The sequence below is a fragment of the Lepidochelys kempii genome, chromosome 2 (genome assembly GCF_965140265.1).
Source record: "Lepidochelys kempii isolate rLepKem1 chromosome 2, rLepKem1.hap2, whole genome shotgun sequence".
In the NCBI taxonomy this organism is placed as follows: Eukaryota; Metazoa; Chordata; order Testudines; family Cheloniidae; genus Lepidochelys; species Lepidochelys kempii.
Genome location: NC_133257.1, coordinates 224270830 through 224298292, shown reverse-complemented (window position 1 = coordinate 224298292; position 27463 = coordinate 224270830). Strand labels below are relative to the sequence as shown.

Below are 27463 nucleotides of genomic sequence, written 5' to 3'. Positions count from 1 at the left end.
TCCCCATTGTTCAGAGACTTCCTAAAAAAACAACATTAATGGTCTAGTGAGGTCCTCAGCCACCTCTTTTAGAACTCCTAGGGTATGGCTACACTATGAAATTAGGTCAATCTTATAGACGTCGATTTTTAGAAATCAATTTTATATAGTCGATTGCTTATGTCCACACTAAGCGCATTAAGTCGGTGGAGTGAGTCCACAGTACCCTGGCTAGTGTCTACTTTCAGAGCACTGCACTGTGGGTAGCTATCCCACAGTTCCCGCAGTCACCGCTGCCCATTGGAATTCTGAGTTGAGCTCCCAATGCCTGATGGGGCAACAACATTGTCACGGGTGATTTTGGGTACATGTCGTCAGTTGCCCCTCCCTCCATGAAAGCAACAGCAGACAAATCGTTTTGCACCTTTTTTCCGTGCAGAGGCCATACTGCTGTTAGCAGATGGTGCAGTAGGACCGCTAACCGTCGTCGTCATCATAGAATCACAGAATATCAGGGTTGGAAGGGACCTCAGGAGGTCATCTAGTCCAACCCCCTGCTCAAAGCAGGACCAATCCCCAATTAAATCATTCCAGCCAGGGCTTTGTCAAGCCTGACCTTAAAAACCTCAAAGGAAGGAGATTCCATCACCTTCCTAGCTAACGCATTCCAGTGTTTCACCACCCTCCTAGTGAAAAAGTTTTTCCTAATATCCAACTTAAACCTCCCCTACTGCAACTTGAGACCATTACTCCTTGTTCTGTCATCTGCTACCACTGAGAACAGCCTAGATCCATCCTCTTTGGAACCCCCTTTCAGGTAGTTGAAAGCAGCTATCGAATTCCCCGTCATTCTTCTCTTCCATAGACTAAACATCCCCAGTTCCCTCAGCCTCTCCTCATAACTCATGTGTTCTAGTCCCCTAATCACTTTTGTTGCCCTCCGCTGGACTCTTTCCAATTTTTCTACATCCTTCTTGTAGTGTGGGGCCCAAAACTGGATACAGTACTCCAGATGAGGCCTCACCAGTGTCGAATAGAGGGGAACGATCACATCCTCGATCTGCTGGCAATGCCCCTACTTATACAGCCCAAAATGCCATTTGGCAACAAGGGCACACTGTTGACTCATATCCAGCTTCTCGTCCATTGTAACCCCTAGGTCCTTTTCTGCAGGACTGCTGCCTAGCCATTCGGTACCTACTCTGTAGTGGTGCATTGGATTCTTCCGTCCTAAGTGCAGGACTCTGCACTTGTCCTTGTTGAACCTCATCAGATTTCTTTTGGCCCAATCCTCCAATTTGTCTAGGTCCTCTGTATCCTATCCCTACCCTCCAGCGTATCTACCTCTCCCCCCAGTTTAGTGTCATCTGCAAACTTGCTGAGGTGGCAATCCACACCATCCTCCAGATCATTTATGAAGATATTGAAGAAAACCGGCCCAAGGACCGACCCTTGGGGCACTCCACTTGATACCAGCTGCCAACTAGACATGGAGCCATTGATCACTATCCGTTGAGCCCGACAATCTAGCCAGCTTTCTATCCACCTTATAGTCCATTCATCCAGCCCATACTTCTTTAACTTGCTAGCAAGAATACTGTGGGAGATAGTGTCAAAAGCTTTGCTAAAGTCAAGGAACAACACGTCCACTGCTTTCCCTTCATCCACAGAGCCAGTTATCTTGTCATAGAAGGCAATTAGATTACATTAGATTAGTCAGGCATGACTTGCTCTTGGTGAATCCATGCTGACTGTTCCTGATCACTTTCCTCTCCTCTAAGTGCTTCAGAATTGATTCCTGGAGGACCTGCATCCACCTCTTCCGCTGCAACTCTGCTCTGCTGCTTTTGTCTCAATAGCGAATTTCTCCATGTTGTCTGTCATGTGCTCCCGGGTACCTGTGTTCTTCCTCAGAAAATGTGCGTGGTGCTAACCATCGTCCTCCTCCGCTTGCACTGCAACTCTGCTCTCCTGGTGCCATGAATCCACCTCGCAGGTCCTCTCATCGTTCTGTATAAATATCTATTCTCATGGCATCCATCGTCATCCACCACTTCCGCTGCAACTCTGCTCTCCTGCAGACGCCTGATCAGCTCACCGCTGCTGTTGTGAGCATTGAAAACACTTCATGCATTATCCTGCAGTATGTGCAGAACCTGCAAAAGCAGGCAAGGAGGCGACGACAGCGCGATCACAGAAGTGATGAGGATATGGACACAGACTTCTCTCAAAGCACAGGCCCTGGCAATTTGGACATCATGGTGGTAATGGGGCAGGTTCATGCCGTGGAATGCTGATTCTGGGCTCGGGAAACAAGCACTGACTGGTGGAACTGCATAGTGTTGCGGGTCTGGGACGATTCCCAGTGGCTGCGAAACTTTTGCATCCATAAGGGCACTTTCATGGAACTTTGTGACTTGCTTTCCCCTGCCCTGAAGCACAAGAATACCAAGATGAGAGCAGCCCTCACAGTTCACAAGCAAGTGGTGATAGCCCTCTGGAAGCTTGCAACGCCAGTCAGCTACCAGTCAGTCGGGAATCAATTTGGAGTGGGCAAATCTACTGTGGGGGCTGCTGTGATCCAAGCAGCCAACGCTATCATTGAGCTGCTGCTTTCAAGGATACTGACTCTGGGAAATGTGCAAGTCATAGTGGATGGCTTTGCTACAATGGGGTTCCCTAACTGTGGTGGGGCGATAGACAGAACGCATATCCCTATTTTGGGACCGGACCACCTTGGCAGCCAGTACATAAACCGCAAGGGGTACTTTTCAATGGTGCTGCAAGCACTGGTGGATCACAAGGGACGTTTCACCGACATCAATATGGGATAGCTGGGAAAGGTGCAAGACGCTCGCATCTTCAGGAACTCTGGTCTGTTGCAGAAAGGAAGAAAGGAAGCTGTAGGAAGGAACTTACTTCCCAGAGCAGAAAATTACTGTTGGGGATGTTGAAATGCCTATAGTTATCCTTGGGGACCCAGCCTACCCCTTAATGCCATGGCTCATGAAGCCATACACAGGCACCCTGGACAGTACTAAGGAGCAGTTCAACTATAGGCTGAGCAAGTGCAGAATGGTGGTAGAATGTGCATTTGGACGTTTAAAAGCACGCTGGTGCAGTTTACTGACTAGGTTAGACCTCTGCAAAACCAATATTCCCACTGTTATTGCTGCTTCCTGTGTGCTCCACAATATCTGTGAGAGTAAGGGGGAGACATTTATGGCGGGGTGGGAGGTTGAGGCAAATCACTTGGCGGACGATTACGCACAGCCAGACACCAGAGTGATTAGAAGAGCACAACTAGGTGCCCTGCTCATCAGAGAAGCTTTGAAAACCAGTTTCATGACTGGCCAGGCTACGGTATGACAGTTCTGTGTGTTCTGTTTGTTTCTCCTTGATGAAAACCCACCCGCTTGGTTGACTCTACTTCCCTGTAAGCCAACTGACCTCCCCCTTTCGATCACTGCTTTCAGAGGCAATAAAGTGCATGATTTTGAAACAATAATGACTCTTTTTTCCCCCTATTTGTGTGATGAATTAATACTTGCAAGGTAGCCCGGGAGGGGTGGGTGAGGAGGGAAGCACCAGGTGGGGTGGTGGATGAGGGGAGGAGGGAAGGATAAGGTCACACTACAGTTCAAAAACTTATTGAATGCCAGCCTTCTGTTGCTTGGGCAATCCTCTGGGGTGGAGTGGCTGGGTGCCCGTAGCCTCCCCCCGCATGTTCTTGGGTGTCTGGGTGAGGAGGATATGGAAGTTGGGGAGGAGGGCAGGCAGTTATACAGGGGCTGCAGTGGCAGTCTGTGCTCCTGCTGTCTTTCCTGCAGTTCCACCAGACACCTGAGCATGTCAGTTTGCTCCCCCATTAGGCTCAGCATTGCATCCTGCCTCCTCTCATCGCATTCACTTAATGCTTTCCTGGACTCTGCCACTGTTTGCCTCCACGCATTCTGCTGAGCTCTTTCAGTGCTGGAGGACTGCATGAGCTCTGAGAACATGTCATCACAAGTGCGTTTTTTTCACCTTCTAATCTGCGTTAGCCTCTGGGACAGAGATGATAGAGGGAGCGTAGAAACATTTGCAGCTGCAGGAGGAAAAAAAAGGGAGAGTAGTATTTAAAAAGATACATTTTAGAGAACAAAAGGAAGACTATTTCATACTGAAGCAAGCGATTCACATTACATAGCACATGTGCTTTTGGTACAAGGTCGCATTTTGCGTCTTATATTGAGTGCCTGCCGGTTTCGTGTGAGACATCACACATGCTCGGCTGGGCAACAGAATTTAGCTTGCAGGCAGCCATGGTAAGGCAAAGGGTTTCGGCTTCTTCAACCTTCATAACATGTGGGAATGGTTTCAAACAGCAGCACCCTCCTTTCCCATACCAAGCAAAGCCTGCTGGGTTGACCATATAAAAGGAGGGGCTGCGGATTTAGGGTGAATGTGCAGCACAACCCAACCCAACCCCGCCCCCCCCTGCACCCAATTCGCTTCATCCCCACCCCACCACCACCGCGTGGCTAGTATCAGGGAAGATCCCTGTCAGCGAAATGCGAATAGCTCAGCATGAACGGGCCTCTTCCCACTGCATGGCTAACAGCAGGGATGATTTCTTTTCAGCCAGCAAGAACGGGCACCTCTGAATGTCCCCTTAAACAAATTTCCCGTATTTGAACAAGGTAACCATGAATGATATCACTCTCCTGAGGTGAACACAAAGAGATAAAGAACGGATGTTGCTTGAATGCCACCAAAGCCCAGGCCCATTCGCTACAATACTTTCTTCTGCAATGATTCCAGACTACGTGCTATTGGCTTGGTGGTGTAAAAGTGTCCTACCGTGGAGGACTGAATAAGGCTGACCTCCCCAGAAACCTGCAAAGCCTTTTAGAGTACCTCCAGGAGAACTTCATGGACATGTCCCTGGAGGATTTCCGCTCCATCCCCAGAAATGTAACAGACTTTTCCAGTAGTTATACTGGCCGCAAATGCATCCCAAGTCTTCAGGGCAAATTAATCATTAAACACGCTTGCTTTTAAACCCTGTATTATATTTACAAAGGTACACTTACCAGAGGTGCCTTCTCAGGCTTCATGGTCAGGGAGCCCGCCTTGGGAGGGTTGGGAGGGTATTGGCTCCAGGGTGATGAACGGTTCCTGGCTGCCGAGGAGAAGGGATTCTCCACTTGCCTGCTGTATACTAGCCTCAACCTCCTCCTCATCCACAAAATCCTCATCCCTGTTGCATGAGAATACCCCCTTGCAGGTGTCCACAGACAGTGGTGGGGTAGTGGTAGGGGCACTCCCTAGAATTGCATGCAGCTCATCATAAAAGCGGCACGTATGGGGCTCTGACCCAGAGCGACCGTTTGCATCCTTTGTTTTTTGGTAGGCTTGCCTCAGCTCCTTAACTTTCACGCGGCACTGCTGTGTGTACCTCTGTCCATCATGCCCTTGGAGATTTTGGCAAATATACTGGCATTTCCTCTTTTGGAACAGAGTTCTGTCTGCATGGATTCTTCTCCCCATACAGCGATCAGATCCAGTACCTCCCATTCGGTCCATGCTGGAGCTCTTTTGCAATTCTGGGACTCCATGGTCACCTGTGCTGATCAGCTCACCACGCTGGCCAAACTGAAAATGAAATTCAAAAGTTCCCAGGGCTTTTCCTGTCTACCGGGCCAGTACATCTGAGTTGAGAGTGCTGTTCAGAGCAGTAATAATGGAGCACTCTGGGATAGCTCCCGGAGGCCAAAACCCATCCAAATGCATCCACAATACCTCAAATTCGACCAAGCAAGGTTGATTTTAGCGCTACTCCCCTCGCCGGAGAGGAGTACAGAATCGATTTTAAGAGCCCTTTAAGTCGACAAAAGAGGCTTGGTCGTGTGCAGGGTTAAATCGACCTAACGCTGCTAAATTCGACCTAAACTCATAATGTAGACCAGGGCCTAGATGCAAGTTATCCAAGTAAGGTTGTAAAATCCCCATCACTGGATATTTTTAAGATCTGGTTAAACAAACACATATCGGGAATAACCTAGTATAATCTTGGGCCTGCCCCAATGTGAACTAGATGACCTCTCTAGGTCCATTCCAGCCCTACATTTCTATGGTTTTATGAAAATGACTGCTGTATGCTGAAGTCTGGGGTCCAGAAGTAGGAGCAAGGAGAGCCATCCATGGCCTCCCCTTCTGCCCACTCCATTTACCCTTCTGCCCTTTTTATGCCAAGAACACACAAGACACAGCGCATGAGTTAGGAGTGTATACATCATATGGACTTATCTACTCCTCTGCCATTACCTCATTTTTACTACCTGATGTGACAAAGTTCCTCCTCTGCCTTGCCCTGCGCTTATTGGCAGATTTGCTCTCCTTAGAGATTCATGGCAGCCCTCAGTTTGGCCACTTTCATGGCTCAAATCTGCTGGTCGCTCAGCTAACCTCATCACTGGCCAGCATGGGGAAAAGGAAGAAGAACAATCCCCGCAGTCTCTGATGATCCACCAAGTGGGTCGGGGAACATACCAGAGACCTTCCCCTCTGGTGGAACCCACAGTCCAGGTCAACACCTCCTGTGTCTGATCAGGAGTTGGGAGGTTGTGGGGGGAACCCAGGCCCGCCCTCTACTCTGGGTTCCAGTCCAGGGCCCTGTGGATTGCAGCTGTCTAGAGTGTTTCCTGTAACAGCTATGTGACAGCTACAATTCCCTGGGCTACTTCCCCATGGCCTCCTCCCAACACCTTTATCCTCACCACAGGACCTTCCTCCTGGTGTCTGATAATGCTTGTACTCCTCAGTCCTCCAGCAGAACACCTTCCCACTCTCAGCTCCTGGTGCCACTTGCTCCCAGCTCCTTGCACACACACCTCACTGACTGAAGTGAGGTCCTTTTTAAACCAGGTACCCTGATTAGCCTTAAATGATTCTAGCAGCTTCCCAATTGGCTCCAGGTGTCCTAATTAGCCGCCTGCCTTAACTGGTTCTAGCAAGTTCCTGAGTGTTCTGAAATAGTCCCTGCTATTTTACCCAGGGAAAAGGGGCCTGCTTAATCTGAGACTAATGTATCTACCTTCGACCACTCTCTTGTAGCCATCTGGCATGACCCTGTCACACAGAATAGAGTAGGTATCATCCAGCAACCTCTGTAAAGGCTGATGCAAAGAAATAGGGTCCTCTGTAATATCCTTTTTCTCCTTGATTGCTTCCTTTATTTCCTGGTGGTCCAGCATGCCCACTGATTTCCTCAGGGATCCTGCTTCTCATATACTAAAAGAATTTTTGTTATTAATTTCATATCTTTGTCTATGGGTTCTTCAAATTCCCTACTAGCCATCCTAATTTCCATCTGACATTTTACTTGCCATAATTTATGCTCCTGCCTGTGGGCCTCATTTGGGCTACATTTCTATTTCTCAAAGGATGCTTGTGTGGCTTGAATACCCTCTTGAACCGTACAATTTAACCATATAGTTTTTGCATGGTCGTCCTGTTTCATTTAAGGATACACATGCCTTCTGTGACTATGTTATGAAACCCTTAAGTAGCTGCCATGATAACTCTAAGCATGTTAATTCCCTAATGTTGACTTTAGGGCCTTTTTGAACAGCTCTCTCATTTTTCTTAAGCCCCTCCTTTCTAAAGTTTAGCATCACTGTGCTAGTTTTTTGGTACAGTCCCCTTCTGAAAGATACTGAATTTAATTATATTGTGAACAGTTACTTAATGGTTCAATATTTCTTAAACCAACTCCTGTGAGTTACGAAGGACTATGTTGAGAATATCCTCTCTTCCTCTGTACACTAGAACTTGCTGCTCAAAGCAGCAACCATTTAATGTGTCAAGAACACTTTTCTTTAAATGTTACCCTTTATTTGTCCAGTTTATATGTGGGTAGTTGATGTCACCCATGTTTACTGTTTTATTAGAGACTGAAGAGGCATCTGAGTGTAACATTGCACACTCAATATCCTTTTCTTGATCTGGAGACTGGTAGAACAACCAAACGAGTATATTTGTATTTTTATGACTTGGGATTTTTATTTACACAGATTTTGCAGCACTGTCTTTTCCACTCACAATTTTATCTCATTACATTCTATGGAATCTTTAGGATACATTGCTACTGCTTCACCTCCTGTAAAGTATATAGCCAGATATCACAACATCCCAGCAATTTTTGTCATTTCACTACATTTCAGAAATGGCTCATGAAGATGTCCTTGTTAGGCATTCTAATAACTTATTTTGGCTTTAAGCTTTTTGCATTGTGTACAGACATGTATAATTTTTATTTTGGGTCAAATGTTTTATTGTCCAACTCCCCATTACTTTCCCCAAATGTACTACTGTGATATCAACTTATCCCTCCTCCAGTTCCTGTAATTTCTGTCTTTATCTCTTACTACTCGATAGAGAGTTCTTTTTGTATTATTGACATCCCTAACAGATGTTTTAGTCCAATTTAATAAAATAAACAAAGAGAGAGAGAGACACTGACTTCTAGAGGATATAGGAACATGAACAATAAGCAACAATAAGATAACCTGGCTTGCTGTTTAAAATTAAATTACAATGTTAGTGGATAAAGGGAACATGGTGGACATGATATATTTAGGCTGGAATTTTCAAAGGGGCTGAAGGGAGTTAGGCGCTCAACTCAACTCCTTTGGGTCCCTTTGAAAATCCCAACCTTGGAGATTAATGAAGTGTTGATCTTGCAAAAAAATCTAATTCTCATAATTAGTTCAAACAAAGATAGATGTATTGAAAACTTTCTGGTAGGTATTAAGTAAAGGGTAATGATAAACAGCAATGTATCAAGTTGATGGGAGGTTTCTAATGAGAAACCACAGGGACTGGTGTTCTGTTGTGCCTTTATTATAAATCCGAAAGACTGAATAAGCAGCATATTTGCAGATGATGGTAAATTGTGCTGTTGCATATTGTCACTGAAGATAAACATAAAAGAAACTAGAATGTTTATAAATATGAGAGAACAAACAGTGAGATTCAGTTTGGAAAAATGCAACTCACTGCCTATGGGAAAAAACAATGGAAGACAATGATATTCAATGTCAGGGAGAAAACTGGATATCAATACTGCTGAGAGCGATCTAGAGATAATAATGAGCAACCAATTAGACAGAAGTTTACAATGTGATATGGCAACCAAAAAGGCTAGAGCAATTCCAGACTGTAGATACAGAAATATTCCTTCACAGAATAAGGAGGCATATATAACTCTAGAGTGACTGTACCTGGAACACAACATTAAATAGAGGGCACCACATTACCAGAAAGATAAACCAATTAGAAAATTCAGCAAAAAGCATCAAATGATTAGTGCGCTGAAAGGATTTACATAAAGGTTAAAAATACAGCATAGTAGCTATAGCTTAAGAAGTGGGCAGGATAACATAAGTTTTCAAATACTTGATGACTGGAAATACTAAGGTGGGAGAATAATTACTTATGGTTTTGAAAAGGGATATAAGTGGCAGTAATGGAGTAGGATTTAAAAAAGGGAAAAAGTTGGTGGAATATCAGAAAAAACTTCCAGATGTGACATCTATTATATTGTAGAATAGTTGCTCGAGGAAAGGGAACCCAATAACTTGGGACATTTAAAATTTGACTAGACAATTCCCTAGGGAATATATTTTATATTTGGATTTCTGATTTAGCTGGAAAATGTGTAAAAATGTATGCATCTCTGGAGTAGCTACCTATCTCAGGGGGCTCAAAATGATAAGTACTATATTGCCAGTTATGCTCATTCAGCAGGCTCAAGATCCACCTGTTTCTGACACAAGATAGGACTAACCTAAACCTTCTGATTTTGGTCAAACAAGCCTCAATTTGGGAGCATGAAGGCAGAAAATCCAGCATTTTCTGGAGGACGTTGTCCAGTACTAGTGTTGCAGGGGTGCTCCAAACTTTCTCAGGAAACACATACTGGGATTCTAGAATTCCGCAAATGTTGATCTGGGGGAATTATTTGGTCAAAATGAGGAAAATTTAAACAAAAATTAGCTATTAGTATAATTTTAAGAATGTCATTTATCTCTGCTAAAGTAAAATGCTTAAAATACAGTTGCCATTTACATTAGGGAAGAGAGAGGGGTTAGACTCAAAGCTAGAAGTATGATTGAATTATGGAACCTTATACTAATGCTACTAAAAGGATATAATTTGAGCTCTGACATGACAAGACTGCATCATAACATGTGGCAGGAGTGGGAGGTGGGACACAAAAAAAAAAATGTATGTATTCTCTAAAAAAACCAAAAACCTATTTTTACATAGTTATATTTTTAATTCCAAATTTTGGTGCTATGGCTTTTAGTGTTTATTAATAATGAATAGATTAAAAAAATTTTCAGGTTCTGAATTTATTTTTCCATTGAACTTTTGTTCAAAGCTTTTTTGGTAAATTAGATTTTAAAACACCTTATTATCATGCTACAGTATTTCCAACAATTTCTTGTGGCAGCTTTCACAAATACTCTTTAAAATTCCTTGCCATAAAGATGGAAGGTAAAATGTAATCATCAGTGGCTTCAGTATAAATGCTTTTTTGTACTGAGACCTAAAACCTGTGGAACAACAGCTTTATGTGGATTTTTTTGGTAAATAAATTCCACTAAGGCTGTTTCATTTCAGCCGTCAGTTGTGTATCCCCTTTACCACTCCCCCACATATCTGAGTACAGTCAGTACATTCCCAACTCCCACTGCCAAATTAAAATAAAAACGCTCTTGGTCTAGAAATGATTGAGGTGGTTTGCTCTAATCAAACTAAACCAGCCAAATGTTCCTTTCAAAGGTAACTGCAGCTGTATGCAAACTACCACATCAAATGTGGGGAAAAAATAGCAATAGAATTCTATCCTTACAGTACAGTGCTGGCTCCAAAGATGAAGAGAAACAAAAGCATCAGCACAGCTAAGAATTACATTCACAAAAAGCTCCTAGAAATATGCTGACTTAAACTGTGAACAATGTATTGAAATTTCCAGTATATAAATTAGCTAATTTTGGGGAAAGGGGGGGAATTCCCTAGAAGTGTTAAATAGCAACAGATACCTTGAGTCATTTATCCTAGTGACCAGAGTGTCAACTAGATATATTAAAAAAGGAGTACTTGTGGCACCTTAGAGACTAACAAATTTATTTGTTAGAGTGCCACAAGTACTCCTTTTCTTTTTGCGGATACAGACTAACATAACTGCTACTCTGAAACTAGATATATTAAAAGATTTAGCTAAAACATCATAGCAAATTAAGAAGAAAAAAAACCAGACCTGTTTCTCACTTCCTGTCTCTGTCAAAATACTTACCGTTCTGCACTGAGTAATATTGAATTTGGACTTTTAGAACAAGCTTCAATTAAACTTGTAATGATTCATCTGTATGTAGAATTTGTCAGTTAAATCATTAAACATGGGAAATTCCTGCAAAGATGAATTCATGGTGGGTTTAGCTTTCAATCTGCTTCACTAAAAACAAACCAGTTACTTGTTTCTGTTAAACTAGCAGGACATAAAGAATAACAGCATTCACACAAGGGTGCTCTGAACTATTTTCAAAACACAACAGGCACAATTTATTGTAGGTGCAATTCCATTGATACTAGTGAATTGGTATAATTTGGACAAACCTTCATTTTGGTAACTTAAGTAATCTCCTGGTTGACTTTTAGGGCAGAGACCTGTTATTGTCTTATATGTCAATAAGACACCTAGTTTAAGCTCTATGGTTCCAGTAGCATCACCATGATGACGCACATCATCTCAATGAGCAATCCTGTTGAATTCAGCATGAGTAGGGATGATATAATTGGTCCTTACATAAATAAGAACTTTGATTTCAAAAAATAATTTTGAGGAATATTTTGTTACCTTTACTTTTCTAAGGCTAGAATGTATAAGTAAGCAAATTAAAACAACTCAACAATATGGATGGGACATGACTAATGGTATTTTTATGGCACACACATTAGTGTCAGTTAATTAACAAACATTCGTGTTCTCATCACGTGAACAGCTCATGATATAAAGTTTTCTAGTGTGAGGGGTATTTTTACCACACTATATCATTCTCCATGGAAACTTTCACTAAAAACATGTTAATTACACTCACTCAAAAAAGCTTGTACTCACCCCATGCAAGTGGATTTTCCAAGCCTGGAACTACATCTTCAACCTCCTTTTCCTTATTCAGCCTTATCTTGCCCCTGCTTCTCATGGATATGTATTCAAGCTTCATCATCACTTACTTAGTCTATTTGTAAACACTCTACACACACAGGTAGAATAGATGGTCATTTGGGATCTCCCTAAGTGCCTATTATCTGAACTACAGGGGTTTCAAACTGATTGCATGAGGTTTTCCCTCTTATTTCAGGAATTGGGGCCATATCCCCTGTCCTCATTTACCTTTACAGGCTTCTCCAAATCCTAGCCATCTGCAGATCCAATTCAAAATTGTTCTCATTGTTTCCCAAACTCTCACTTGTTCATTAATATTACAGCCACTGATTCTCTCATTTGGTTACTCTCCCTTCCTCCACTCTCGTTCTCTGCTCTCCATCTCCATATAACTTTCCAGAGTTGGGGAGGGTCGCTCTTTTCACTTTGCCCTATAAATCTGGGACTTTCTCCCTTCCTTCCAGCCACTTCCTCTCTTCAAATCTTGCCTAAGGACCATCTTGTTTACGTTAGTTTGACTCTGAATCCCACTCATCTTTCCCTTCCCTCCCATTATTTCATACTCCCATTCTTCTCTAATTGAAACTAATGTGCAGTGATAATTACCTTTTAGTTTTACCATGCTCTTAAATTTCAGTTTCCTTTTCTTTTACTTTCCTCCATCTTTGCACATTAGCTTACCCTTTCTGCCTTCTGAGAATCTCAGATTCTGACAATATAAATGTACTAATTTCTCTCTCTCTCTCTTTAGTAGCTTGTCATACATCACATAAGGAGTTCTATAAAAAATTAATTGATTGCACAATGTTGACCTGTAGGAGTGATGTTACACACTAAAAGTTATAACATTAGTTTGGCAGTAAAAGCAAGGAAGGAAGGAAATAGAATTCACTGGAGACTACCGCCCCCTAAAATAGAACTGTTACACTTTAAAGGATGGAACTTCTGAATGGCTTCAGTAGACGGTCCTTTAAAACTTATTACCAGACAGACAGTGTTAACATCCCCACAAACTGGAAGTAAAAAACTGAATATTAGCTTCTGTTTTAAAATTCCTCTCCCACTTGTACTTGCTTTTCATCATTTTAATTAAAAAACATGAAAACAAAATGTTAATCACCCTGCAAAGGGAATCATCAAAATTCTGCAACTACATGTTCTGAATGCTGCCAATAACCAGGCTAAATAGGGGTATTCAACACCGAAAACTCTGTTATATTTTTATTGTTAGGCTCTATCCTCTATTTTTATGTGGTCCTATTACAATATAATGCCACAGGAAGCATCAGACTATTAAACACCTCTGAAACGTTGAGCTAGTCTACAGGGAGTGAAGCAAACATTGATCTTTTTCTATAGAGCTGAGGAAATAAAGTGTATCTGACTTGCTGCACCCAACCTGAAGAGTGAGAACTGTGTTTTTCTCCAACAGAGCAGAGCTTGCAAAGTTGCTAATAGCGTCTTCTAATATTTTATATCCTTTGGGACAATATTAAAAGACCCCTAATCATTGCCAAATTATGCAAACAGAGTAAAAGAATTATACTTATTTGGTTTCCTATAGACTGGCTCCATGTTGCAGGGAGATCATTGAATAATGTAATGCCTCCAACTGGCTAACCCATCATGTAAGAGCTAGAGTCAATTATCTGGGCTACATGTCTTGGAAACTAACAAAAGACAGAAATGAGATTTTCAGTATTTGTGTGCTGAGTGCCCTTGTTAGTCTGGCAATTGAGGCATTCAGTCAATACAAGCTAAAGGTGCCAGAATTTTGACAATTCTTTTAACAGCAGGAGCACATTTCAGATCACCAAATTCTAATAAGGATTTGTCTATCTGGAGCTTTTAAGACCCGTTAACTCCCAACAATACTAAAAAAGCCAGAGTTCTGGGAAAGTTAAGTGCCAAGAAACAAAAATATAGGGCTTTGTGAGTTTGTTTTGTTTGCTTAAGGACCTTGAACATTCTGAACACTGCTAAAACTGTTAAATATATTGGTCTTGAAAACATTTGGAATCTAAGTAGTCCCTCTTTTGTAGCACATTCTTTAAACGCATATTTCCAGTATGAAGCCTGATTAACTTTTAACAAACTAATCATCTGATTAATAGCAGGAAAGATATAAAATGAACACAATGTAGAGCTGAATTTAACAGTGTGATCATAAGATTTTTTACAAATCTATTACGGCAAGGAATACTCCCAGTTTTACACACAGGAATTTCCTGAATCTAATATGTCATTCATTCCTGGCAAAGTCTGTCCTTTGTCTACATATACTTCATTTTCCCCCCAAACAGAACAGCAGTAAGTTACATAAGTGCTGGACTAATTTGTGCCAGATTTAACTACTGTATACAATAACTTTTAATGAAGCATTTCATCTTCCTATCTGAACAGTGGGCTAGATGAGCAACTTAATCATACTACCAATTACATCTGAAGTGTTATAACACACAAAATATTTTAAAGCAATGCACGACAAAATTTGCTCATGCAGATCTGTCTTTAGGTTTTAATAAAATGCCTTGACTCAGAGGAACTTTCATACCAGGGCAAATGTGAAAGGGAGAACATTTTCTACACAAACAAACAATCCTTTTACAGTACTTTGCTTGTAACTTTCTAAATCCCAGTTCCTACAGTTTTAAGTTATCTAGGCTCAATCCTTCAAAGTCAATGGGAATTTTGGGTGTCCAAGGACTGCAGTTTCTTTTAACTATTATAAACTCTTTCTTGTTTTCAGCCTAGCTCCTCTTTCTGCCTAATTCTGCAGTGAGGTCATAATGAAATTCACTGTCTGTTGCTGTAGAAGCAATCGTGATGTCACAGATTCAGCACTGTACTGTAGAAACATAGAGAAGATAGGCTAGGACAGAAACAACGTGAACTGAAACTCAATTAGCAAAAAACAGCATGGCTTGAAAAATATTTTTTTAATGTTATTAATGGTTATTTAAAAGTGCAGCCCACTGTGAAATTTCTGCCTAATGGGTTAAATCCTGTGCCATCCCAATGCAGAGTAATAGTCAGCTTGGGCACAAACTGTTTCTCGGGGGCTGCGGGAAGAAATACAAGCCCACTATGATAATCCTGAGTCTGCAGTAGCTCTTGTCACTTCTGCAGCACAGCTCCACAGAGACCAGTAACTGCTGAATCCACGTAGCAACAGGTCTATGCCTCCAGTATCTGGCCATCCCATGGCCCAATCATTTTTCATCCTCCTAAACACCACTGCATGGGGACATATAGGAAAATCCCTTGCAGTGCTGGGGTCCATGACCCTGTGTGGGCTACCCAAATCCTGCTATTCCTGCATAACAGAACCACATCAGTTCCACTGGGCCTGTGGTATTTTGAAGAGGAAGAGGCAACTTCTGCTGTTAACTGAAGGTTGTATCATTTGTGGGTGTGTTGATATATATCATCTAGAGCAAGCAGATTGATGCAAATTTGTTCAGGTGCACTGATCATGTGTTGCGCAATTATCTGAAATTTATCTACATTTTGACTCATAAAGCCATCATGAGTTCGTATTGAACAACTCATGGCTTGCACATCTCATTACTCAGACACCAGTTTCTACCTGATACTTGCACGTCACTCATAAGTCTCAGACAGACTGCTTGCAGTATTCTGAAGAAGAGAAATTTCCCCTTCACAATACTTGATTTTAAATGCTATTTTATTTTTTATTCTAGTTATCTGATAATGATGCAGCTTTTATCTTAGTGTTAAAATGCTGCATGTTTCACGATCTTAATTCACTAATACTGACAAGGTTCCAGTTTCTAGACTAGTTATTCACATAATAAACATTTGTAATGAACAAAATACATTTAATAACTGTGTGCAGATAGGTCTATGGAGTGAAACTACAGATGTTCATATACAGTACTTCTTTTTCCAGGTGTATTTACAAAATAAAAAAAAAAGTAATCCTTTGATCTCAAGAAATGATAAGATCCTCCACTGTGCTTGGTAAAGGAATCAAAACTTTTAAATCTTTGCTCCTTCCTATACAAACAAGTCAGTCTTCATTAAAAGAAAATTATTTCAAAACACTCCAAAACTATACTTAAAACTTCACCTACTCTAAAGATATCAATGAAAACAGAGGTATGCTTTTAAACCAAATTTCTCCCATCCCAGAAGAGCTACTGCTTGAACTTGCTTTTTATTTTCTACTCCAACAGATGGAAAGAAGGTGTACTGCAGAGGTGCCAAACTCACTGGTACATAATGACCCAACCTGTCGCATCTGAAATGCTGACTGTGGCAAGCGCTGCAGGCTTCAACAAAACGTAATTAAGTCCTGGAACATTCTTCCAGATAAATTTCTATTAAAACTAAATATTCAAAAGTACATGGTTAAGTACTTGTTGCTTGGAGGTAATGAATTATTCATTTGATCTTATAGTAAATATTTTAACTTGTAATATACCTGTAAAATACCAGATAGAGGCTGCTGTGCATTTTAATCTAAGCAAAAGAAGTCTGTATTTGCATGCTCTTTTCAGACATTTTGTTCTTTGTGATTTTGCTGAATTTAAGTGTTCATGAAAATTGGAGGGTTCAAGAACAGAGCCTCTTCTTACTGGATCACTGTACATGGAGTGATCCCAGCAGGGACAAAAATGCCACAGGTATGTCTTATATTTAAGTATTTCCAGGATTTTAGTTTCTTCTACACAGTCTAGGCTTTCATTTAAACAGATAGAGGTCAAAAGTTTCAAATGGGGAATGTCTAAAACTAGGCACCTAAATCCATACTTACGCACCAAAATAAGTGGCCTGAAGTTCTGACCACCCCCCAACTCCTACTAGTGTCAACAGAAACACCGTCCGCTCAGACAGTACACTAAATCAAGTCACTTGTTTCAGCTGCCCAACCGTAAACACCCATATCTGAAAATTTTAAACTAAGTTTCTAGTCCTCTGTATTACTAGATGGCCATCAAAAAACTGTCACTATCCAAACAACGGAACCAGCACAGTTGTGAACTCCAGTCTACACCTCACCACTAACCTCAATGAGGTCTCTGCTTGGAGTCCAGTTGAGATCTAAAAGACAAACAGTAAGGTAAAACACCCCTCCCACTTCAAAAAAAAAAAATACATGGTTTTTCCTAAGCTATTTTTAGAATGTAAACCCTTTGCCTACCCAGTCCTTGGAGTAATAAGACTCTACTGCCACAATGTCTGGAAAAGAAAGAGAATGAGAGTTTCTCTATCCATTTACCTTTGCATTTTAAAAATTACTCCCAATCTCCCTTCTCCTGTTGCAGCTCCAACATGGAACCTCAACTCAAGACCCCAAAATGGGCACATGGCTCACAGCACGTACTTCATATTGTACTTTAGCTTCCCAAGCCTATAAGAGATTTGGCGTCACAAAAGTATGAACGGTCTTCATTTTGCTGTCTAAAGTTGTATTATTTGAACTGATGCACAAATATTGGAGGTGTTTTTGTTAAGGTTACATTCTCACCTAAACTGCAGATCAGTGAAGTTTCACATCATCATGTACAGGTACACCTGCTATAAAATTGTCCATTTGTTAAAGTTCATAAAGTAAGATTAATGATAAACAAAGAATTCTACATATTTGAAAGAAATAACTCAAAAGAACTTTCCAAGACTCTCTGCACAATTGCAGGGCTAACCGAAATCAGCAATAAGTTTAAAATGCATAACCATTTACTAATAAAACAATTACACAGTAGAGGACAGTTTCTATAGTTTCTATGCTTCACAAACATTCCTAGCAAAATTCCCTCTAAGTTTCTTCAAGTTTTCCAGCATCCCTGGGCACAAGCTGCAAGGATTAATAAGCCACTTAAAACTGACCTACACATTATATAAAGCACAATGTTGAATATGTTAAGATATAAAGGCTTATAACAGAGGCAGTCTTTGTTCAAAAACTTAGGTTTGGGTATTCAGAATTACTAGTCACAATAAGGAAATCCTTGGGCCTTTCTTGACACTTTGGAAATAGGGCTTGCAAATTGTATTTCTGTATCTGTTAGTACAAGGCCCCCCCCAAATGCAGTCCTAAGTGGTCACTTCTCCTGCTTATGCTTAACACACTGAACTAGAACCCTACAAATTCCCACTCCTTGTCTAAAGTTGGTGGGAACATTACATTATCCACTGCCACTTTCATAATGAATAGGTCTGCCAAAAATCAGCTGTGTTGGGCAGAGTGGATATGCAAGACAAAGGAGTTCTCTCTTTTCATTCCCTCTCTTGTGCCTGCGGAGATCAAAGGGTATATATGGCTCCTTGCCCATTCACTCAAACACTTCTGTCATACACCTATGTCTCTGGAGATGGGTTCCTGTATGTGAGAGGCAGAGCAAAAGGATGAGGTGAGATCAGGCAGGCAGCATCCTTACCTGCCCGAAACCTCATACCACAATCCATGTATCAATTTAGTGCTCATTCGACCCATATACTCGAATTGGTATCCAGTCCACCCTTGCACCATGTACCAAAACTAGAACTCAGCTGACCATGGGTCCCATTCCAGTGCCTCACCTGACCACATTGGGGTGCTCAAAGGTCTCCAGGTGCCTCAATACTGCCACCTCACGGATGGTGGAGAGTGGCATTCCCTCCTCGCTTGTCTGTACCCGTACACGCTTCAAGGCTACAAAACGACCTCCATTCTTCAAGTCTCGGGCCTTGAATACCTTCCCATAGGCTCCTTCACCAATCTCAGCCACACATTCATACTGCTGGTCAGCTAGGCTCATGCTGTCCTTATCCATGTTGGTGCTGCTTCTTCTCTTGTGTCTGGAGTGCCTCAGGTCCTGCTGTTGAACTGGCTGCTTCCTGCAAACTAGAACTTTGCTACTGCTGAAAATGCACTGCACACACCGTTTGCAGAGCTGCCACTGCTGGAGGAGCAGGCAGGATGATTTCACCCTCCTGCTCCCTTGTTCTGCTTCAATACAGTCCCCAAAATGCCTTCTCTCTCTCAGCCACCAGCAGTTATCATATAGACTTTGGGACCATTGTCTGGGTAAAGCCAGTTAGATCTAAGGGACAAAAAAAAACCAAACATGAGAAGTTCATTAGTGCTGGGGTTGTATCCTCTCCAGTATCATTTCTCCCTGTATATAACGTGCATCTGCTGCATCTTCAGTTCACCTACTTTACATGCTTTAATAACTGAGAAAAACAAACTGACTGACATACGTTATTTCATGAGATGGATGTATGCAGGACACAATATGATGCAGATGATGGGAGCAAGTGGAATGCTGTAGGACTGCAAGACATGACCAGCACTGTATATGTTACAGAATAGGTTCAACAATGCATAGGAAGGGGTAGCAAGTCAGTGCCAAGGGAAAGGGTGGGTACCAGCTCAGTGCTGAGAATAAGGGGTGGGATATAGTCCCAGGGCAGGGGATACCAGCTCAGTGTTGGGGATGTGGGTTGAGTAAGCAGTCCTACAGAAGCAGGTAGCAGCTCAGTGACAAGGACGGACAGAGTCCTAGGGCAGGGGATAGCAGCTCAGTGATGGGAGGGCAGAGTCCCAAGGTGACGAAGAGTCCAGGGGAGGGGGTAGCAGGTCAGTGACAGGGGTAGGGGTGGGGATGTGCCCAGGGGAGGGGGTAGCAAGTCAGTGATGGGGGCAAGAGGGGAGTGCCCAGGGGAGGGGATAGCAGATCAGTGACGGGGGTGAGGAAGTGCCCAGGGGAGGAGGTAGCAGATCAGTGACGGGGGTGAGGAAGTGCCCAGAGGAGGGGTAGCAGGTCAGTGACGGGGGCAAGAGGGGAGTGCCCAGGGGAGGGGGTAGCAGGTCAGTGACGGAGATGGGGGTGGGGAAGTGCCCAGGGGAGGGGGTAGCAGGTCAGTGACGGAGATGGGGGTGGGGGAGTGCCCAGGGGAGTGGGGTAGCAGGTCAGTGACGGAAATGGGGGTGGGGGAGTGCCCAGGGGAGGGGGTAGCAGGTCAGTGACGGGGGTGGGGGAGTGCCCAGGGGAGGGGGTAGCAGGTCAGTGACGGAGATGGGGGTGGGGGAGTGCCCAGGGGAGGGGGTAGCAGGTCAGTGACGGGGGTGGGGGAGTGCCCAGGGGAGGGGGTAGCAGGTCAGTGACGGAGATGGGGGTGGGGGAGTGCCCAGGGGAGGGGGTAGCAGGTCAGTGATGGGGGTGGGGGTGGGGGAGTGCCCAGGGGAGGGGGGTAGCAGGTCAGTGACGGGGGTGGGGAAGTGCCCAGGGGAGGGGGTAGCAGGTCAGTACCCGGAGGGACAGCAGAAACGCCCCCAGGCAGTGGGCAAGGGAGTCCCGCGGGGGAGGAAGCGGCTCAGCGCCCTGCCCCGCGGAAGGGAGGCACCGCCTGGCTCCGGGAGCAGCAGCTGGCTGCCCAGCCCTAGGGAAGAACGTCCCGCGAGGCCAGGCCGCTGCGTGCCTCAGGCGGAGGGGCGCCCCCGCTGGCGGGACTGCTCCGTGCCTCCCACGGCGCGCGTGTGAGGTCGGGGAGCAGGGGCCTGGCGGCGGCGTGCGCCTCAGGCTCCGCGCGCCCCGCGGCGGCGCTTAGTAGCGATCCAAGGGATCGGCCAGAGCCGCTATTGCTGAACCGCCGAGCGCTGCGCCCATGGAAAGTTACTGCACGGAGAAGAATGCGTGCACCGGAGGGGGAGCCCCCAAACAGCCCCCACCACCGGGGAAGCCCGCAGGCGGAGCCCCCAGACACCCCACCACCACCAGGCCAAGGCGCCCGCAGTGGGAGCCCCCAGACAACCCCCACCACCAGGGCTGCATGCGCAGAATCATCCCCTAGAAACAAACGTCTTCTTATGACTGCATGCTCGGGAAATCCCCTCGTACAAATCTCCCACCAAGAATGCTTGCGGGATTGGGGGGGGGGGGGAAGAAGGGCAAAACCACCCCCGAGTAGAAATGCGTGCAAGGAGGGCCCCCCAAAGCAACCCCGAATCGGGATGCACGCGGCAGCAGACGAGGACTCCCCCGACAAGAAGCACTGGGGGATCCCACGGAAACACCCGAAAATAGAACACAGGCGTGAACGGCCCCCCAACACAGACTCGTGCCCAGGCAACATGCACGGCGGTTCCCTCCCCCCCGAATACATGCAGGAGGGGGGCGGCAGAAACTGTACCCCTACCGCCAGGGCTGAACGTCTTGGTGTGCGGGGGGGGCACACTGCAGGCTCCCCACAAAGCCCCAGTCACACCGACCAAGGAAGAGAAGCCCCCTTAGCCACAAAACCACCCAGCCGGGCAGGGGCTGTCTGCGGGGCGTTCGCAGTCACACTATATGGCAGGAGAAGCACATGGCCACTTCCAATTACCTGCTCCGCTCCACAGCTGCCCCGATCGGCGCACGAGCCCCAGATAAGCTTCCGCGGGGGGGGGAAATAACCTTCCCCGAGGCAAACCTCCCATTCGATTACCGCGAGCGAAGACCCCAACCGGGTAATAAATATTCACATGATGATGCCGCCAGCAGGTCTCTGCCGCGGCAGCCCAGGCCACACAGGTAGCTGCAGCAGCTGCTCCTCCTCGGCTCTGCTGCTGCCCTCAGCTCGCATCCTCCTGCAGCAGCCTGGCAGCACCTTCCTGCCAAGGGATCTTTAACTCAGAACCAGATCGGCTTCGGCCTCCCACCCCCACCCCTGCCTGGGAAAATAAAAATAAAAGCGACTCAGCGTCCCGTGTTCACCAGGCTGCAGCTGATCAAAGCCCTGCAGGCTGCACCACGCAGCTCCCCCGTGTGCGGGGCTCGTAAACCAGCCCTCCGCGCCGCCCGCTGCTGCTGCTCCTCCAGCCTCTGTCGGCTCCTGCTTGCTCTGAGAACAGCGGCGGCAGCGCAGCTCGCACCCCCCCCCCCACCCCCTCAACTTTTTTTCCCCTCGCTTTCCCACGCTGGCTGAATGTGACTTGACCCCGTTTCAAAAAAGTTTGACATAGTGCTTTAACATTTCCGCATTCCTCCCCGACTACAAAGGCTGCAGCCGCCTCCTTCTGCTTTCTGTCTCTGCTCTCTGTCTTCACACTCAATGAAATCCTTCATGTGCCTCTGCCAAAGGCAGCCACATACCGCAAGGGTCGCCGCTAGCGCAACTGCCAGAGGCATGCACCCCGGGGGTGGGTGGGGGGGAGACACCATTAGGGAGCAAAACCCTTAAGGTGATTCTTATTTGCACTGAGGCAGCGTCAAAGGACCCCCGTCATAACTGGGGCACTGTTGTGCTAGGTGCTGTATAAACATAATTATTTATACTACAGGAGCCCCCAAGGCCTGATTCAGAGGTAGGGCCCTATATGCAAGAGCAGTGCAAACACCTAATAATCGATATTACTACTTAGGCTTTTAGTGCTTTTCATTCACAGATCTCAAAGGAAGCATGGTCCCAGCAAGAAGATCGTTATTAGTATTTGCTAAGCAATCAGAAGGTGTTTGACCTTGACAAAACAAAGAGCAGACCCTGCCCCAAAGAGCTTCCAGCAGGATGGGGGAAATGAACACTTTGCAGGACTCTTCACTGCTGCAGGGAACACTTTATACAAAGTTAATTCCTACAAATGTTGAAATTCACTGCTGAAGAATGCACAAAACAGATGCCAAACTACTCTCTCAGTGGGGGAAAACACATCTGGAATTCTTGATCCTCCTTCCCTCCCAATTGATCCATTCCACCAAATTCTTCTCAGAACCTCAAGGACAATTATGGAACTCAGAAACTCATCAGAATCAGTTCGTTTGGTGCTTAAACCAGCTGGGACCCGAGATCTCCCACTTATGTTTGGAGGTGGAGGATGGAAGGGAGGAAAACGGTACAAAGCATAATTAAATTCATGGAGTACAAAAGTCATTCTGTGCTGAAGTTTTTGCATCATACACAGTGTTATGTAGTAACGTCTTTATATGCTGAAAATAACTCAGCACATATGGTTTTATGTACATAATATTATATAATTAAAAGACTTCCGCACAGAAAGACATTAACAGAATTATTTTTTTAAACAACTTGACATGTCCTCTCAGCTGTCAGCTGAAATCAAGCTGGGGTGCTGGTTCTACCACCCATTCTGAAAAGTAGGGCAGATAAACTTCAAGGATCCATCCCTGTTTCTGACCAGTTTAGAAGCATCACTTGGACTGTGGCTACTGAGGAAAAAATTGAGCACCCCTGACTTCACTTGGGAGGAGAAATGGAATTTGTGCCAAAGAACTGGGACTCTTCAGCAAATAAAATTTTATGTGCTGTGCATACATTGCAAGATCTACAGGAACCAAATTTGTGCTCCTAATATACCTTATTTGATTAATAAAATTAGAAATTCCCCAAATGTTTTTGTTAAATTAATGTTAAGCTTGCTAAAGCAAGTGATAAACATTGTTAGAAAAACATATACCCAAAAGGTAGTTAGAAACCTTAAAACTTTAGCATATGTAAACGAGATAATCTAAATAAAGATTCAAATAAGTGTATACTTTTTATAAAAAAATTCTCAACATGAATATTGATATTACATCACATCTGTATGCACATTGCCTTGGCTTATCATTTCCATACTTTTCAATGTTCAGAGTTTTTGAACTGTAATATTCTTGGGGTTTTCCTCCCTTACTTTAACAACCTTGGACCAGATTCATATATGTAGGGCATAAACTACATCTCTGAGTGCAACAGTATTCACTTTTGAGGAAGGACAGGCAGCAGTATTTGCTGCTTTCCCTACTTAGAGGATTACACATTAGAAATGTAGCTCTAAATTTCAGCTGGGTCTTTCCTGGAACCCTATTGATGGAGACTGCCTGTGAGAGGCATTGAATCAGTTACATGTACAACTTCATATTCAGCATGTGCAATGTGTGAGGGATAACATTGCTATTAAGCCCTTATGTTTTCCATTTCCATTGCAACTTTTGTGTTCAAATTTGCAGCTTTAACATTTCACCATTACTAAGTTTTGCACATCACAAAACCCATCCCCAAAGCATTCTCTGTGTAAACACTTATTAGAGAATACAGTGTATGCTCAGTGTAGTATAAATGTTTTGTCTGCATGAATTTGTGAGGGTCCAATACTAATAAGAGGTGAAGCCATGAATAACTTATGCTACTTATGCTTAACTTATGCAAATAGATGCCGATAAACCATCTATACCATACTACTCCGTTATGAATCTGCTACATTGTACATGGTTTTATAGGATTTTAGGAATCTTTCAGAGAGTTTTAAAAGTGCTATGGGGTACTTTTTAATTTTTTTCTGTGTGTGTCTTTCCACCTGTAAGGCCAGCTGCTTGAGTTACCCTGCTCTGCAGGGTTCAGATGATTCCTACATGCCTCTAAAATGAGCTAATAGTTTTTCTGTACCTAAAAATTAAGTGATTTCAGGCAGAATTTCAAAAATACCTGGGTATAAACATGCAATTAAAAATGGGTGATACTACAAAACAAGTTTGCAGCACAGAAAACAACTGCTTGCCCACATTTGCAAAATTATTTGACTGTTTAAATCTTAAATAGATTTTAAAGTAATAAAGTTGTTTCATATAACATGCTTTGTGAAAAAATTATAAACCACCAAACCTGAATATATTGCCAGATATACAAATAATCCTGTTTAGTTTTTTTGCTTTTGAAAATATTTCTAAAATATCTGCTGTCCCTTTTTCATGAGACATTTTACATTTCAATGTTTCTGATTTCAAACACTTAAATACGTATTGTATTTTCATTTTGTCTCTTAACATCAGGAGGCTTTGTAAGCCAGATAACAATACATTTCATATTGCCTTTTTAGTTTAAAATCTCTTCATTAATCTATATCTTTAAAAAAAAATCTGCATCCACTTTTGGCCACTAGTGTTGTGAAAGTCCATTAAATATTGCTGCTAAAAATAAATTCAAAGTAAGAATAGTTGCTAATTCTATACAAATTATTATGAAAATATTTGTTGTACTGAAAAATTAGCTCTTGGGGGTGCTCCTAAAAAGGAAGGAGAAATAGAGAAAGCTTTCACTGCATCTCACTTTCCTTTTAACCCATCAATTTTTGCTTTGTGAAACCCTATTTCTGAATTCTGTTTAGCTCCTAATACTAAAAGAACCAATTTATATGGAAAGATATTTAAATGAGGGCAATTTTCCGTATTTTATTGGTATTCAATATATATTAAAATATAATTAAATCACCTTAAAACTAGCACCTCAAAATCTTGTATGCTGCTTTAGTGACTACAAAACACATTCATAAATGAGGTCTCTAAGGTTTTGCTGGAAACAATGAATAAACTGATGGTGACAATAGGTGACAAATAATTACTGGAATTAACATGCTTTTATAGCAGTTTATTTGAATCATCTGGCATCATGCAGTACCACAGAAGTGCTATGAATAGTTTAAGACTCTCAGAAAGAAAGCTATGTTGGTTTGCTTAGTGTTTTAACTGTTTCAGGAAACTGCTAAAGTTTTGTTGGGGATTCCAGAATTTGGTGTTACAAGAAGTCCTCATACAAATCAGAGTGAAACTTACTCTTCAAAAGTACATATTTGAATAAAGGGTTTTGGAGGATAAGGCACTCTGTGTATACTGTTTTCATACTGATTTATCTTTGTTTTAGCCTGCATCATCTATCTTAGCTGATATGGTGTGGTTTTTACCCATTTAGTTAGGCATTCCTAGTTAGAAAATCCCTTACATAGTTGAGAAACTAACTATTATTTGGCCAGAGTAGTCACAAATCAATTGAGTTGGTACAACAGATCGTGTTTATTTGTAGAATCCCCTGGTAGTCAGATTTTATAATATATGAGCACAAATTGTAAAATCATGATCAAAATAACCTTTAGCAAGTGTAAAAAGGTTTTGTAAATAAAACACCTACTGTTTATAATTATTACATACCCAGATATCCCCTAAAATAAGAACTTCATTTATCGCTGATTGTGTTGAACTCATATAATACATTCTTAATTTAATAGTAACTGCATTATACATTTGTGTGGGAAAATGTATAACAAACAGAAAACACTTTTAAACTACTTTTAAATAAAGTGTAGACATAATGAAGAAAAAATGTGGTTTTTGGACAAAATGTACCAGTGAGATTTGGTACAAGTATTAAATTATTTTAAATATTTATATGATCAGTATGCACATTCTTAATTAGTGAACCAGAACGCAAAAAAATCTCTAATCCATATTTTCAGAAAAAACACACTTGGTTGTAAAAATATCCACAGAATGTTTTAATTAGTTCACATGTGATAGTGAAATACTGTTCTAATCTATGTAAAATGTATGTAACCACTGTATAATTGGCAATGATTAAGGTAACTTAAGCCAATTACAGAATTATTCTGTTTAGTTTATTTTTCTTTCAATCAGCGCCTCTGTTTATTGTTGATAATTTTGTGTTTGACAAACTGTATCTTTCCATTACTTCAGAAATAAACTCTACTGTGGGACTATTGTTTTTTTCTGGCAGAAAGAACCACAATATGATGCTATGCTATTCAATGCACACGTATTTTTCCATATTTGCTTGTATATGCTTTAGTAATTACAAATCGCAAGAGTTGTCAGTAAACATGCCATGTGAAAAGCAAGTTTACAAATAAGTCCATGCCTGCAAGCTTGCTCTAATAAAACTCTGAACTTTTTAATGAATGCATTTGACCACATAAATTATACATAACTTGCTCATCCTCTTCTTTAGACAAGATCTGGAGAAGACCTTATTTGCTTTAGAAAGAAGATTTTTGCATTGTTTATTATGTACCTACTGTACTTTGCTATGAAAGACCCAAGGATAATTGGATGTTTCTCTTTGAGAGAATAACTTCTTATTTATTGTTATTTGTATTTTGTATCACCTACAGACCCCAACTGACATTATGGTCCATTGGGCTAGTATATAATAAGAGACAAACTCTATGCCAATGAGCTTACAATCTAAATAGGTAAGACAGAAAAAAGACAGGAAGAGAAACAGGCACAGTGTGGTGAATGAAGACACTTGCCCAAGGTCACACAGGAGATCGGTGACAGAACTTGGAAGAGAATCCAGGTCTCCTGATTCCCAATCTCATACCCTAGCCACTAGACCATGATTTAGAAATCCAAACATGCAGCAACATACCCCAAGAGATGTAAGGAGGACAAAATGGCATACATTTTATCCATTTTCTCAAGATTTTGAAGTTCTCTCTTATCCTGTAATTATCACTGTCTGACATGTCATCATTCTTTACTGCTCATTACTAAT

General features: G+C 42.7%; 1 protein-coding gene across 7 annotated transcripts in view; it reads right to left on the bottom strand.

Moving 5' to 3' along the window:
* CDK6 (cyclin dependent kinase 6) overlaps positions 1-22034 on the bottom strand; it is a 202860-nt gene extending 180826 nt beyond the window's left edge. For 6 of the 7 annotated variants that reach the window (XM_073333954.1, XM_073333957.1, XM_073333958.1 and 3 more), the window contains exons 1-2: positions 21530-22034; positions 18743-19245 (exon numbers count right to left, since the gene is read on the bottom strand). In XM_073333954.1, the coding sequence (XP_073190055.1) occupies positions 18743-18975 (233 nt within the window). In that variant the 5' untranslated portion in view covers positions 18976-19245; positions 21530-22034. The remainder of the gene's footprint in view (positions 1-18742; positions 19246-21529) is intronic. The other variant, XM_073333956.1, reaches the window with a different exon arrangement.
* Between the last annotated feature and the right edge of the window lie 5429 nt (positions 22035-27463).